Raw genomic sequence first — 16,016 nt, forward strand, 5'->3', positions numbered from 1 at the left:
GTCAAAAATACATTATTCAAGCACATCAGAACCATTTCTTTGATTTGTTCTCTATTCTCCAAGGTGACTTTCTGTATCTAAACAGCAGTAACAACAAATAAGGAATTAATGGTAAATGGTGTGAAAATAATTGGACATCTTTCCTGTAACTCAGCATAGACTTAGCATAACAAAAAGCATTTGCAGAGAAACACAGTTTTTAAAGTACTCTTTATAGTTACCTTTAAAAAAATTAATTTGTACAGAAAGAATGTAGACTGAAAAAAAAAAAGCACAAACATACCATTTTCCATCCTTTGAAAGATCAGCTTTCTGAAAAATGTTCAAAAGACTTGATACTATTACTTCTGGATTGACTTGTTCTCTGAAAATCTGAAGGATAATCAAGCAAAATGAATGAAAATACAACAATATACAAAACAGTCTGCCACATCATAATGGAAAATGCATCTGCTATAACAAGTGGGAACAGAGATCAAACATGACTAACGGCATTCCTGCTGATGTTCATGTAATGAAAATACTATCAGGTGAAAAGAAGTAATAAGGCTGCCCAGTATGCCCTCTTGATATGCTAAAGTATAGAGAATTTATTGAATGTGGAAATGTTTAGTAAAATTGATAAATGATATGCAAACTATGTTATAATTAAATAAGAATTGGTTTTACTTTACATTGCATCTGGATAACAAAAATAAAAGGCACATTTACAAAAGACACTAAAGTTTAAAGGAGCCTTCACGTGCTTCTATTCCAATTTACTGGTGATCAAGAATGAATGAACACAAAGGACCAATTCCACTACTACTACTAATATTCTCCACTACTACTAGCAGAAGCCATAAAGACAGACTGTTACTCTAGCTGGAAACAATCAGTACAATGCATACCAGAGTCCTATCCAGTAAACCTGAGCTGGAGCTCAGGACTTTGCCACTATCAACTGACCAAATGACTCGCATATGGAAAAACTCAGCTGAGCACCTCTCACTGGAGTAATGTCTTGTGACTGCACCACTTTCCATCCAAAAGACAGATAGTGTGGCTTGGCTTTTTATAGAAAAACATACAGAATAAACAGGAACTGTGCCTCAAATAATAATCAAAGATTTAAGTATGCTTCAGTAGCTACATTAAAAAAAAAAAACAAAACCCAAAATGGATAAATTCACTTTAACTGCCTAGTCCTTGGTAAGGATCAGGGAGCAGAGATTTGGGGGGAATTTGTGAGATGGCAAACAACACAAGCCTCCTGTATTTGTGCTGCTTTATTCTGTTAAAGGATAAAAGTCATGCAATAGGAACACAAGGACAAGAAAGACAACTACACAGAATACATTCCAGATACACACATGTTCAAGACCAGGTAACATCTCACATGCCTAAAGACACACACTTACCTCCAAAGAACTGAGAGCAGACATCACAACATCTCTGTTGTCATCCTTGAGCCGTCCAAAAATTGCTTCTTCTATGAAAGCCTGATCAAAGCCTTCCTGAAAAAATAAAGGAAAAGAGAGTCAAAAGGAAAGTAAATCATTTGTCTGTAGAACACTTTACAGGCTTTTAATGAAATATCTGAATTCTAGTGTAAGAGAAGTGGTAATATCATCTAAATTAAACCTCACAGGCAGACTAACTTTCAATAACAAAAGAAAGAAAACTAGAAATATTAACTAAATTGGATTTTATGAGAATGTGAGCAGCTAATCAACAAGAACTATATCCAGACTCCAGAATATGGGGAAATGGTGACAGAAGCCTACTGAAAACACCAGGAAAAGCAGTAAGGATGACACAGGCACAGTTTCACACCCCACTCATCTTCAACTGGTAAGTCTGGCAAACAGCTTTTTGAAGACATTCTACGTTAAATCAGTTCTGTAAGTGAGAGGTTCAGACACAAACCTTTGAAGTTTCAATAACATCTTTCAAATGCTGAAGAGCCAGGACCCGCACGGCAGGCTGAGGATGATTCAAACTAAGCAGAAGGGAGGTATCAGAGACTTCCAGAAACTGAAATACAGATTTCACAGTGACCCCATTGCATGTTAAAAATGTTTTAAATATACATAAGGATAATGGGAGACATTCTTATGGCATTTTTTTGTATCAGAAGAAAACCTGCACAATCAAGACCTAGAAAGTTAAACTGCAGCACAATGATATGGTATAACTGTTTTAAATTATTAAATTTCTTCACTGTTGCAGACAGTTTTTGGAAGATAGCTTGAAAAGTACAGTAAGCCACAGACGCCACTATGTCCTAGAAAAGCATCACGCTTATCTAAGGATTCTGAGAAAGCTCTAGTGACAATGTCAGTGTGACAGAGCACAGACAGAAACTGCTAAAAAGGCATCCCTGCTAGTCCAATTGTGTGCACTTATCTCAGGAACCTTAAAAGCTGGAAGAGTCATATGCCTTTGTTCTGCATGCCTTGTGTTTCTGTTAATCCACTTGTTACCCAGACACAGAATCTGTGCCTTTGTTAAATCAGTACAAACATACAGGAAGCGCTTCTTTATGTAGTTCACCATGTTTGCTTGCAGTCCTTCAATCATTGCAAACAACAGCCATAATACTAACCAGCTCTTCTAATAAATTCCTTGGCCAGATCTGTTGTAGTAATGGTTATTCTGTGTTAGGCTGAGTTTCAATTGCTCTTCAGAAATGGCACAGGAAGAACTCTGTGGTCACTCTGTTCTTCCCTGTTACCGACTGCAAACATTCATAAAATCAGTGCAAGGAAAAGGACCAAGCCATCTTCTCTCAACAGTGATAAAGTTGTTTCTCAGCTTTCTCAAATCAGACATCTCTGCCACTGACAACATCCTTAAGTAAGATGAGGCCTTGCTGGGCACCACTGTGTTCTCACTATTGACCCCTACAGTGTATGTAGTGGCCATGTTTCTAAAGAAAAAAAATATTGGTAGCAATTGGAGCAGGTGGAAATGCATACATTTTAACCAGGGGAAAAATCTCACCCTTACAAGTTCTTATGACAAAAAAAACTTTAAAAGACCTGATAGCTTTTGTTTAACCACAGTTTTGACCAAACTCCCTCCCAAAATATTTAATCAAGTTAGGGTCCTTTATTTTGGTATTGGTTTTTTTTTGTGTGTTTTTTGTTGTTGTTGTTGTTTTGGGGTTTTTTTCTTTCTTTTTTTTCTTTTCTTGTGGGAATGATAGTTTGTTTATAAGGAGTAATAGAGAGCAGAACTATGTTAAAAATCAGCCTTCTGACAGTATAACCATATAAGAGCTAGGATCATAATCCTACCTACCTTGTACTTGCCACAGCTTAATGAAAGAGAAATAAATTGATGAAAAAGATTTTGGTCAGCCTCATCTGCGCAATCTTCCAGGTGCTTCTCCAACACAGAGTCTAAGGCTTTAGGATACCTGCCAAAAGGCAAAACCCTCAATACTTTCTGCAGAGGATTACAGAAAAACATGTATTTACGGGAGAAATACAGGGAAAACCAAGGAAACAATGCACATGCATTCATCCAAACCAGATATTTTAAGTGGTTTTGCAAAAGCAATAAACCATTATGTCTTAACACAGATGAATGATATGCAGACCACTAGGAGACATAATGAGCAGAGAAGGTCATGCTACAAAGTAAAGAGCTGTACAAAACCAGTGGGTCTGTGTCCACGTATTACAGTGAAAACAAAATACGTAAGCACAATCAGTAAAACAAAATTTGGACAGAGATTAGGAGTCAGTTATTCCTTCTGTATCTATTTCAGCAAGACTACTGTGCTTACTACACCAAATAATCCAAGATCATAGCTGATATCACCACTCTACAGACTGTGGGTCTGTCACAGAAAAATGGAACTTACTTTCTCTCAAGAAGTCTGATGAGAGGAAGGACCTTTTGATTGAGTGCAGCCATTTTGGTGGGATTAGATTCAATCTCTGTGCCACAGGAGATAAACTCTTCAAGAAACTTGCTAAAATTACAAACAAAAGGAAAAGCCACCACATTTTGCACAGCATCTTTCCATTCCTGTCATAAAGTACAGTGCTTAACAGATTAAGATTAGTATACATTAGTTATTTCAGTACAGATTTGCTGCTGGCCTCAAGTTTCACTCTGTCCCACAACCACTCCCACAAATGCTAAATGAATGGCTCTTCTGGGTTACTGAAGGTTTGAATTTCAAAATCCACATCTGGACTTTACTTGTGAACTCATAAAAACATGCTCATATAACGCTAATGCCATTGTCAGGAATTATCTCTTATTAAGCCACAAGTGACTGCACTACTGCATAGGAAAAAGAACTGAAGTCAACTCACGAAGCCAACAGGGAATCTAAATCCTTTTCCAGTGGTATACTCTCAAGAATAGCTTGAAGATGCTTGATATAAATGTCATTTTCTGTCTCCTCAGATTCTTCTTGCTCCTCTAAGGACAATCATAAAAGATGAACAGTAGTTAGAGAACAGGCCCCTTCTACTGATTAAAGCAAACAGCTTCTACAGGCATTATCCTCTTGAAGACCACAGTGCTCATTGATTACCAGCACTAACTCTCTGTGATCCATTAGCAATGCTTTATACCAATGTCATTAAAATGCCAAAGCCTGGATTGCTGCCAATAAATTTAAGGATACTTTGGCATGTTCCGGACCCGCTGCTAAAAGCTGTGCCAGCAACTTCCCTAGGGCATTCCTTGGTGTGAATCTGGACCTTTTGAACAAAACAGCTTTCCCAGCTGTGATTCAGCATTACAAAGCCACAGTGCATACAGACTCTCTAGCACAGACACAGGCTACAACTGCATGCCAGCCAGCTTTGGTGCCCAAGGCACATTTAATCACTGGGTAAACACAGTTGTCCCTAATTAACCAGGTATGGAGTACATGCAATCTATCCAAGATTTCATAGTACTATAAGACTAGAAAATTTTCTTTTTCTAAGAAGAAAAAAAAATAGGAAAAAAAAAAGAAAACAAACACACAAAAGCTCAATCAGGTCTTCACAGGTACTGGCACAGTTTCAATGGAAGAAGCAAATACACAGCTGTGACATCTACCACAGTTATCCATCCTTAAGGCTGAGCCAAGTTTTACAAAGAACCTGTGCTAACTTACCTGCATCACTTTTCATGATGGTGTGAACAAGGTGAGGCAACAGGTAGTGAAGGAGAGGAGAGATATCATAGCCTGCTGACAGGCCTTGCAAAAGTGTCACCAGTTCTGGGGCTTTGCACAGATAATTAAACGGCCTGCACAATTGAAAGGGGGAAAAAATAAAAGTATGTATGCTCATCTGGGTTACAAACACTTTCAAAACTATGCAGACTTCATGAGGATTCAATTTTCAGCATCAGGTAACAGCCCCATTGTAAACAAACACTGAAAAGATTCGAAGGGCTCCACTTAATGCCAGATGTTTACTGGCAAATTTAATACCAAGAAGAAAAGAGGGTACTGCCAGCCATGTTGAGCACAGCTGCTGCAATGGCACAGTGAACCTACCTACATTTTTTGCAAAGCTGGTAGTAAAAGGAAAAAGACTCGTATGAATTACAGGAAGATATCCTCACACAGCAAGGAGCATATCTATCCCCCAGAAGCAGCAAAAGGGACGAGAAGTAATTGTGTAATGACAGATCCTCTGAGGAGAAGCCATTTCCCTTTCAGCTCACACAAAGCTTCACCTTGTCTCCTTTTACACCCACCTGGCTGGATGCTGCATAACACATCAACTCCACACCTGCACTTTTTAACCTATGACAGTGTTTAAGCATGATCATTCTATATATCCCTCTGAAGATTTTTCCTATTGGAATACTCCTCTCTGCCAGCAAGCAAATTCCTTGTAGCATATGGGACTATGCTCAAATGCATGTTACCATCAGAAGCCAACTATGCCAGAGCAGGGCAGACAGATGGATGGGAACCTACCACACAAGCCTCCAGGAGAACACCTCACCTGAAGTGAGACCAAACAAGTGGTGGTAGAGAAACACTTAAGGCTTCAGGTGTTAAACTACACCAACTCAAAGCCTTTCCACTGAAGGGGCAGAACTTCTTTGCTCTTTCCAGAAAACCTCTTACTTGACAGGGCTCAGTTTTGCACACTGACATCAACCCCTTACTAAGAGAAGTAGCAGAGGCACCAAGAGATGAGCAGCTCACACCACTGACACTCCTCTGCTGCAGTGAGCATACAAATTTTCAAAGTAAGCCAAAGGAACTTACAAGCCCTTTGAAATGTCAACTACTAAAACCTGTGACAGGGAAGTACAGAGGATATAAAAATTGCAAATTATCAAAGCACAGTTCGGAATTTTAGGAAGTGGGAAAATCTGATTCATGAAGACTTACTTTTTCCCAAGTTTATCTCCTTTCTGAGTTTGCAGAAGTAGGTTCAAGCAAGCCAGCCCATCCCTGATTAATGAGGGCATTTTAAATAATGTCTTGCTTATCTGTACCATCAAGGAATGCACCAAGGAAGTTTCCACTGTCACTTTTACTGTCATCTGGCAGATTATCATGTATGTTGCAGCTCTGTAATCCTGTACAGAGGATTTCAAGCCCTAGAAAAACAGATAAAGGTGAATTTTTAACACAGCCATAAACTCAACTTTCAAGAAGATAAAGCTGTTGTGCAGGATCCACAGATAAAGAAGATACATTTATTAACCACTGCTTTGTCTGTTGACAAAGCAACAGTCATGGACAAGAGAGGATATTAAAGCAGGCTGTCTACGCTGATTCCCTCATGGTTTAGTGTGATAAATCTCAAAGCAAAGACCCTCTTCAAACTGTGTATCCACTTCTCACAGTCCATTCCTCATGCAGAGTAGAAAACAGTTCTTAAAGTGCTCATCTGAGGTGTGAAAAAGCATTATTTCCCATGGATCCTCATCTGCCTGACGTTTCAAATCAGGCTGAGTGGTACAGTATGTATCACACAGGATGTCTCTCTCAGAGGTTATCTGCAGATGCACATCTGCAGAACACAGTGCACCTCCATCACACAGGAGGGAAACAGAGTTTCACCTACCTTTTGGACATAAGGGAGCAGCAGAGAGATCATAGTGTCTGTTATCTTCTCTGTAGCTCCAAGAGCTGACACAATGGTGGAAGCATAAAACACAAGGAGAACTCTCAGTTGAGCTGAGTTGCTGGAAGACTCTGAAAAGACCTGGATCACAGGAAAAAAAAAAAATCGGCTGTTCAGAGATCAGGGCAAGTGGAAATGCAAAAATGGCTTCTCACAAACTACCAAAATCTTAGAACTCCAGCCTGCAAGCTCCAGCAGCTCCTGCTGGCACAACTGAAGTCATCTCCTCTCACAGCAGCAACCCTCACCAGATTACTGGTGAGGTTACTGCTCCTGCTCATAGACAGGGCAGATGGAAATGGTTGCTGATGTGGTTAATCAGAATAAGGCAACCAAAATCACTTGTGATCCTGGTGTACTGCTCAAGACTCAGAGCTGGACAGCCAAGAAGCTAAATGGTGTTACATTTAACACCTCCTTCTATACTTGTGAATAAACTCTGTTATTGCGTTTGCTTAGTTTGACAGCAGAGGCATCCCAGTTCTCTAAATAACTGGATCTGTCATACATCTTACCTGCTGATGCTACAGAACTAGCTCTCTATTTGATATTAACTGAAAAAACAAAAAAAAATCTCCCCACCTTTTAACATTCTCAATTTCAAATTCTCATTAGTATTTGAAGATGTGTATTTAAAACACCCATGACAACCCCCAGAAGAGACATGGAAATTCAGAGCACAGTTAAAGACTAATAGCAGGAATGACTTTATGGAAGAAATTAAGACAATTAAGTACCCTGAGCCAACACAATAAATAATAAAGTATGACCAAATTGTTGTCACAGCTCATTGGTTCTCAGTCATTTCCTTATAAGAACTTCTGACAGACTGTCATCTTCACAAATTATAATAAAAGAAATCCTCATATTGTTTACTGATAAATGATTTTACTCTTTGATATGCAGTTCAAAATACTAAGAAATAGCACATTACTATAAAAACACGGGGAAGACAAAGTGACAACAAACAATGCTCTAGAATAAATGAACAACCTTCACAGATTTTGCCACCAGCCTGCAGATGAAATCCATGAAATCCAGGTCTTTGTAGCAGTGTGTAATGACAGTACCCCTTGCCAGAGGGACTCCAGGTTTCTTTACACAGTGAAAAAAAAGTAAAGTTAGAACACTCAGAGTAAAGTGAAGCACAGAAAGTAAACATTACTATAATGTCTAAATTAATCCTATTGGTCAGTTAACACCATTGAAACTGAAATAAGTTATGGATTGCCACACACTGCTTTAGAATGTTTTGTGTCTACATTAAGACACATATGAAGAGAATTACATTTAACCTATATGCAAATAAACCTAAATTCTAGTAATTGATGTATCTTCCTAGCAGTAGCAAATATTCACACTTAAAAGCATGCTTTAACTTAGCCAAAACAAAGAGTAATTACAGTCAAAGCCTTTTAATATCAACTTCACCTTTAAAGAAAGATAGCAGAAACAACATGTGGGCATGCAGGCTCCATTCCTGCAATTAAACCTTTGAGTACAGTTCTACAACTAACCACATAAATTGGTGGACCATATTTACAAGCTGAGTAGAAGAGTCAAGATATTATTAAATAAAGTCCCTCAAGGTCCTTCTATCTTGCATCTGTTAAGTACTTTACCCGTATTGGATCCATCCAATGCCATTTATGAGTTGGGCTTTTTATATCTAAAATTTGAATAACTCTCACAAATAGATTAGTCTCATGATACGGCAGAACACAACCAATCAAACTGTCTTGATTGTAGAGATGAATGTGAAATCTAAGAAAAAGAACATACATAGGTATTCAAAAAGTATCTGGAAGCCAAAAAGGAAAAAAGACCCCTCCACATTCTTCTCAGAATACCTTGTTTACTTGCTTTTAAGCAAGACTGACATGGTTGTCAGACTGACTCAGATCTATGATCCACCTACAGTCCAGAAACTCAAGGTAGCCTGATTGTGTTAGAAGAAAAAAACAGTGCTAGCAGATTTTTTCCCCTCACTATCAACAATTTTAGGTCCCTGTACAACAAAAAATTACCTTTATTTCTTCTGCACAAGCTTCAACAGGACATTGAACCAGACATTACAATAATCTAATTTGAATCTCTCAGTACAATACATGTATAGAAAAAATGTGATTCAGAGAAGTATGTTTCAGGAAAATCACACACTCTTTCAGAATAAGAAGTACTGCACTTTCTGCATTTGGATAAGTTAATTTATATAAATAAATATAACACCACAAAATACTTCATTTTTTTTTTCTTCACACCTTCTTACAAAACCTTGAAATAAGAACAGTTAGGGTTCATGGTTCATTGTTAATATCGGAACTTTGCTATTTTACAAAGCCCATTTCTAAAAGCACGATATAGAAGTGCCTCTCTATGTGATTTCTAAGATGCCTAGGGCTGGGCAACTTAGGTAAAATGAATTTTATACAGAGTACTATGACAGATCAAAACCAGGAATTTATCAAAAGACAAAAATCTAATTAGCAAAGAAGAGCATCTGGCCCCATAAGGACTAAGTCTAAATGGACATTATTAACATTCTAACCTATTTTCCGAAAGCTGAAGTAAAATTATTCAAATTTTTTTTCACTGGGGAGAAATAAATCTTGCATTTCTAGCCTTATCTGTTGAGATGTAGGATTTTCAGTGGATTACCTCTGAATCAGCCACTCAAGGCACTTCTGGGCTGGCTTAAGCATAAAGTAGGGGGACAGGTGAATGAGGAACAATGAAATATTCTTATCCAGCTGCTGATTTACTGCTTTAGTCTGAACACTCCGTTCAAGGCCTTTGGATGTGGAACTAAACAAACTGGACTGGAACTCTTCAAATGAAGGATCAATGCCCATCAGCTCTTCTAAGCCAGTGCACCCTGTGGGGGAAAAAAAATGGGAGGAATGCTTTTAACTCGATAGTTTTTGTTCTCCAGTCCTACCCACTACTTCCTCATGGACATATCCAACTTTTCTGCTATTCTGGTACATGTCATCCTCACCAAGCAAACCAAAACAAACAGTAAAGAGGCCTAAGACCAAAACCTTTGATATACTTGAACTATTTCTCAACTGACAAAGAAAAACAGCATTAACAACTATCAGCAGAGTGCTCTTGCAGCAGTGAAGGCCAGCAGCATCCTGGGTTGTGCTGTCCCTGAGATCTTGGCCAGCAGGCTGAGGGAGGGAGGAACTGTCCCCTTCCATTTGTGAGCTGCAGCTGTGTGCAATTTTGAGATCATCAGTAGAAGAAAAACATTTCTGGATGTGAGTTCAGCAGAGGAATGCTGAGAAGTCTAGGGGATGGAAAACAACATAAAATGGAAAGGAGGAACTGTTCAGCCTGGAGAAGAGAGAGCCAAAAGGAAATCTTCCCACTGTCTGCAGCTACTTAACAGGGTATAGTGTGGGTTATCAAGGAGATGGAGCCAGACTCTTCTCAGAGTGCACAGTGGAAGGATGGGAGGACGCAAGATGCAAGCTGGAACATAGGAAACTCAAACCCAATGTATAGACTTTATTTTTTCTAACAGTGGAGTGATCAAATACTGGATCAGAGGTCCAATATTGGACAAGAGACCATAAAAACTCGATCCTCAAACTCAGCCAAACAGTTCTAGAGTAACTATTTAAGAAACCAAAAAACCACACTGTGGTGCATCAAAGATATATATCTACAATCTTGTTACTTAAAATTAAAACATGACATCAACCTGCATGGTTTTAGAAAACAGCTTACTTATTCAACAGTATCACATGCCTGGATAAAAATTTATACAAAACCAGAAAGGGATAGAGCATAAAGAATTTGAAGACGGCAAAGGCTACCGTCACTTTATTTGTGACCATAATGTTACCCAAGAGCAGGGCATCAGCATGTTTTCATGAAACAAGAATTCATGTCAGAAGGCACACTGGGAGATTTCCAGTCCCAGGCTCTGCTCAAAGCAGGGTTAAAAGGGTCTCCTAAATTGGACCAGGTTGCTCACGGCATTATCCTGCCAAAGTTTTCAAAAAAATCACTTTTTTTCTTTCCCCAACCACAATCTCCCCAGACAATCTTGTTAATTGCTTGACTGTCCTCACACTGAAAAAGCTCTTCCTTCTATCCAGTTCTAACTCCTATTCTTCCACCTTATTCCCACTGTCTCCTGTCCTCCAGCCATACACGCCTGGTGCATCTTCTGGGAACCTCCTCAAGGCAATGGCAGGCTCCTATGACACCCATCCAAAGCTTTCTCTTCTCCAGACTGACTGAGACCAGAGATATTCCTCCCATCAACCTTCCCTTATTGGGAAAATTCTTCAGTCCCTGAACATCCTGGTGATCCCTGACTCTTCCCCATCACCTTACCCTCAATTGCCCAGAAACATGCTCGCAGAGGCACTGCTCCCTGGTTTTCCCGAGGACTGGAGTGATGCTGACTAGCCGGCAGCTTCTTCAACTATTCTTTTGGCCTTTTTTGAACACGGGTTTGCCTTTCCTATTTATCTTCCTCCATCTCTTTTTTGAAGTGTTTTTAAGACCAGTGGCATCTGAGCAGCAAACTCACCGATGGCAAAAAACGTGTCCCTGTCAATAGTCGCGGCTTCCTTGCAGGTGAAGAGCAGCGATGCCACCTCGCTGCGGTCCAGGAGGCTGGGATCAGTCTGGGGCAGCGCCAGCCGCTTCAGCTGCTCCGCCAGGGACGTCATGGCTCCGAGTTTCGAGGAAAGGAGCCTCCGGAGAAAACTGGGGGAAGAAAACCACAGCAGGCCCGCCGATGGAGCAGCCGCACGCAACTAGCCGCCTCTCCCGGCCCCGGCGCGGCCCCGCTGCCGCTCGGGGCACGCACGTGTGGCCGAGCCGGGCCCGGCCGGGGAGGGGTGACACGTGTCCCTGTCCCTGTCCCGGTCCCGGCCCCGGTCCCCGCCACCGACCTGGCTCCCGCCGCTCCCCGCCGGGCCCACGTGGGCTGCGCGAGCCGCTCACCCGGAAGCGGCTGCTCCCGGGGCTCGGGAAGTTCCCGCCCCGGCGGCGAGGGACGGGCACGGGCATGGCCCCGGCCCCGGTCCCGCCCCCGGCTCGGCCGGAGAGCGGCCCGGCGGGAAAGGGGCTGGAGCCGCCGGGCGAGAGCTGCGAGACGCGAGGTAGCAGCGTGTCCAGCGGGCCGTGGCCCCCTGGCCTGTGTCAGGAATAGTGCGGCCAGAAGGACCAGGGAAAGGATCAGATCCTGTGTCCAGCTCTGTGCCCTGCAGTGCAAAAAGGACATGGAGGCGCTGGAGCGAATCCAGAGAATGGCTGCAGAGCTGGTGAAGGGTCTGCTGCACAAGTCCTGTAAGGAGCAGCTGAGGGAGCTGGAGGTGTTCAGGCTGGAGAAAAGGAAGCTCAGGGGGACGATGTCCTAGACGGTATCCAGGTGGGAGTTGGCCTCTTCTCCAAGCAACAAGTGACAGAACTAGAGGAAATGGCTTCGAGGTGTTCTTGTTTAGATTGGATATTAAGAAACATTGTTTCATCATGAGGGTGGTCCGGCATTGGAACTGAAGGGAAGTGACGGAGTCACCATCCCCGAGGCAGTTCGAATACATGTAGATGTGGGATTTAGGGACACGGTTTAGTGGTGGCCTTGGCCGTGCTGGCTTAGTGGTTGGACACAATGATCTTAGAGGTCTTTTCCAACCCAAAGGATTCAGCTGAGTATGTGCCACCTCCGGGAGCGGCCATGCGGGCCTGTGGCTGGTGTCTGTGAGGAAAGCAGCTGTTGTCGCCATTGAGGAGGGTGCCACACATCCAGGCAGGTGCCTCGCTGGGCAGTGTCCCTTTGGAGGCATCCCCCAGGTGTGGGGCAGGCCCAGCCTGCCTGGCAGCGACCAGTCCAGGCACCAGCCAGGGTGGGAAGGCAGCCCCAATGGAGAGATGGAGACACCTCAGTGTGCCAGCGCTGCTGCTGGCTTTGTGCTGAGCCTGCGCTGGGAGTGGGGATGCACCAAACACGTCTTCACAGAGAAGAGACTGTGGTGTTACCTTTTAGTTAAATGGTATGCTCTGTCTCACTCCTCGAAAATGTACGGTTTATCCCAAGCCTGGGATCCTCCCCTGCAGTATCCTGTACCTGTAATCCCATTGGCCCAAGGCTTATTCCACGCCCACTCTGAATCTCCCTGTTAAGCTGTGTGGGGGAGACCACGGCCTCTCTTGGCCCTTCTCTCGCTAGGCTCTCCCTTTCTCCCCCTCCCTCCCTTCCTTCTCCCTCAGAAACCCTGCTGCTCCCGGGGGTGGGACCCCCAATGAACCCTCATCTAATTCGCACTCTCAGAAGCCGTGTGGAGTCTCCTTGCCTGCTGGCTGCTACCAGCGAGCATACAGCTTAGGGTCCCCCCGGAGACTCCCCGGGAACCAACAAACCAACAGCAACTAGAGGTGGAACAGCTAGAACAACTAGAGTTGTTCCACTTTAGGATTTTTCCATATCTGGAGTGAGTGAAGTTAGGGAAAGTGCAGGACTCCCATGAGCAGAAGGTATTGAAAACTGCAGTGATGTGTGTGGGCTAGATCTAGTTGCAGAACGCAGGATGATGCAGACTGGAAGAGTCCTCTAAAAGCAATCTGATTCATCCCCAGAGCAGGGCCAGCTTAGAGCATTTTGCTCATGGTTTTGCCCAGTTGTGTTTGGAATATCTCCAAGGGTGGAAACCCAATGGCTTCTCTGAGCCTCTCATCTGAGATTTGGTTAACCTCAGATTAAAAATAAATTTCTGATGTTAAAACCTGTGATGTCTCCCATCAGTTTACCCTCAAGGTTGCAGGGTTCTGCACCTGGAAGTTGGTGCACAAAGCCACAAAGGGAATGTGGCTTGTGACAAACCAAGAAAAGGCTGGCACAAAAATCAGAAATAAAATTTATCCCAACTGATGTCAGCAGATGGACAAAATGATGCCAAAGATAATTCCAGCACCAGTTCTGTAAAACTATTTCCACATATTGTTGAGAAGCTTCATAGCTATGACAGAACTAACAGATTTGTTTGTAAGGCTGCTATACTTGGCAATCATTTAACATGCAGCTGAAATACAAAATGCTGATAAAAGTCTGGGATTGCAGAGATTTATTTATATGCTTTATTTTATCCATTGTGAGTGTCCCCTGATTCCAACATTTTGTTATTCCTCTCTGATTTTTCTTTGCTTGGGTTAAAGCATTGCAGGTGTGGCAGCGGAGGGAGGAAATGCAGCTGGATGTCCAACTCTGTGCCTGATGATATTTACCAGTGCCTTGATAGAGAGTGTGTGTTAACTCTGCGTCACGTTCCTTCTGACATGGTATGATCTGGGTGTAATCACAGCAATTGCTGAGCTGGTAAGAGTTGCTACCACTGCAGTTATGACAGTGTCAAAGTGTTTAGAGGATATAACTGAATTCACATGAACTGGTACTATTTTTCTGATGGTTCTAACACTCGAGATTCTGATCACCTGGCAAAGGAGCTGGCTGGGAGTGGTGCAAACCAAAACCCCAGTTTTATTATGCTTCTTCATATTCCCTGTGGCTTCTATGTATCCTTTTCTTTCATGAAACTTTCATGTGACCTTACTTTTAGCATAACTTAAAACCTCCAGAAATATGCATATTTCCATGCCTAAAAATACCAAACATATTGCAAAGTGCAGAAAGTTGGTTCTAAACCAAGAAAACTAGTCTTGTTTGTTGTGTTTAGCAATGTGGTTCATTATTTAAATACTCTAGCCAGAAAGATAAACTGGAAGTTGTAAATGCTGGAATGTGTTCAGGTTCTGTTTTTTCCCATGGAGAGCTGCAAGACAAAAGTTTTATACCTTTGTGCTTTCTGTTCCATCCTTGTTTGGTTCCAGAGTTAAGCTGGGATTTCCCTTGGAAGTTAATTGGAGGAACAAAGACACTTTCTGCAGAGGGAAATATATTTGTTCTTGATTTGATTATAAACAAGTGTTTTGTGGAAAAATATTAGCTCGGAAAGTCTGTTAGGAAATATGCTTAGTTGGCATTGTAATTATTCAGTATTGAAGCTGAGCCTCATGGAGATTTGCTCCATGCTGGACTCTAAAGATATTCTTTTTTGAATGGAAATCCAAACCTGTTTCAAGTAGTCCCTTTATTTTCTCATCACATAGATTGTCTGTGTAGGTGAAATTCTCATAGCCACACTGCAGCTGAGATCACCTCTACTGAAGGCTACTATTAAACTGTAGGCACACAGTTTGTGGTAATTGGGAGTGGGGCTGAGGCTGATCCTCATCCCCAGTGGGCCACAGCTGTGAGAAGCAGGCGAGCAGCATTGAAGGCAATGAGACCTGGAGTGCCCAGGTGCCCTGACCAGTTACCAAAGGGAACAGAGGGCACACAGGTGCCATGCATGAACGTGAGGGGTGTAAAAGGTTGGGCTAAACAACACAAAAGGTTGCAGGCATCTGCTCTTCTTGTCATGATGGTGCTCTGTAGGAGGTAGCTACTTGAAGCCTTCTGATGTGGTAAGGTGTTACTCTGTTTGGGAAAATGCATAAAACCTTCTGAAATTGTGTGGTGATACTCTGTGTATTGTGGCCGTCTCAACTGTGACATTAAATTGTATTTGAAAGAATATATTGCCTGTTAAAATTGTTAGGGTCTTAGAATATAAATTGTCATATGCTAATTTTTAATTGGGAAAAAGGTGATCTGTTTTAAGCATTTTCTTAAGTTATTCACTTGTAGGCATTGGTGTGTTTGAAAAGGTTTGATTGAGAAAGGTAAGTGCTATGAAATTTTAAATGTTCTTTGCTTTTGTAAAAGTACCACCACTAAGTTTGTGGTACTTCTGGAGAAAATATAATGGATCTCTTTATATAGATAGAGGGCTGGTCTTTATATTCCTTTTTTTTCCGACTCACCTCACCAGCTGTGCATTGAGCAGAGCTTCATCTACCTTGGTA

The 16,016-nt window shown here is 41.9% G+C and overlaps 2 protein-coding genes across 2 annotated transcripts in view; one reads left to right on the plus strand and one right to left on the minus strand.

Moving 5' to 3' along the window:
- HEATR1 (HEAT repeat containing 1) overlaps positions 1–12,121 on the minus strand; it is a 35,369-nt gene extending 23,248 nt beyond the window's left edge. The window contains exons 1-14 of the mRNA XM_059841654.1: positions 12,008–12,121; positions 11,641–11,819; positions 9,750–9,966; positions 8,714–8,855; positions 8,085–8,186; positions 7,032–7,172; positions 6,350–6,561; positions 5,111–5,244; positions 4,314–4,422; positions 3,854–3,964; positions 3,286–3,403; positions 1,909–2,016; positions 1,401–1,496; positions 284–372 (exon numbers count right to left, since the gene is read on the minus strand). Of these exons, the coding sequence (XP_059697637.1) occupies positions 284–372; positions 1,401–1,496; positions 1,909–2,016; positions 3,286–3,403; positions 3,854–3,964; positions 4,314–4,422; positions 5,111–5,244; positions 6,350–6,561; positions 7,032–7,172; positions 8,085–8,186; positions 8,714–8,855; positions 9,750–9,966; positions 11,641–11,782 (1,721 nt within the window). The 5' untranslated portion in view covers positions 11,783–11,819; positions 12,008–12,121. The remainder of the gene's footprint in view (positions 1–283; positions 373–1,400; positions 1,497–1,908; positions 2,017–3,285; positions 3,404–3,853; positions 3,965–4,313; positions 4,423–5,110; positions 5,245–6,349; positions 6,562–7,031; positions 7,173–8,084; positions 8,187–8,713; positions 8,856–9,749; positions 9,967–11,640; positions 11,820–12,007) is intronic.
- A 49-nt stretch (positions 12,122–12,170) lies between these two features.
- Positions 12,171–16,016, plus strand: part of ACTN2 (actinin alpha 2) — an 84,809-nt gene continuing 80,963 nt past the window's right edge. Inside the window, exons 1-2 of the mRNA XM_059841657.1 lie at positions 12,171–12,486; positions 14,268–14,427. The gene's annotated coding sequence lies outside the window, so the exon portion shown is untranslated. The remainder of the gene's footprint in view (positions 12,487–14,267; positions 14,428–16,016) is intronic.

The sequence above is a fragment of the Haemorhous mexicanus genome, chromosome 3 (genome assembly GCF_027477595.1).
Source record: "Haemorhous mexicanus isolate bHaeMex1 chromosome 3, bHaeMex1.pri, whole genome shotgun sequence".
NCBI lineage: Eukaryota > Metazoa > Chordata > Aves > Passeriformes > Fringillidae > Haemorhous > Haemorhous mexicanus.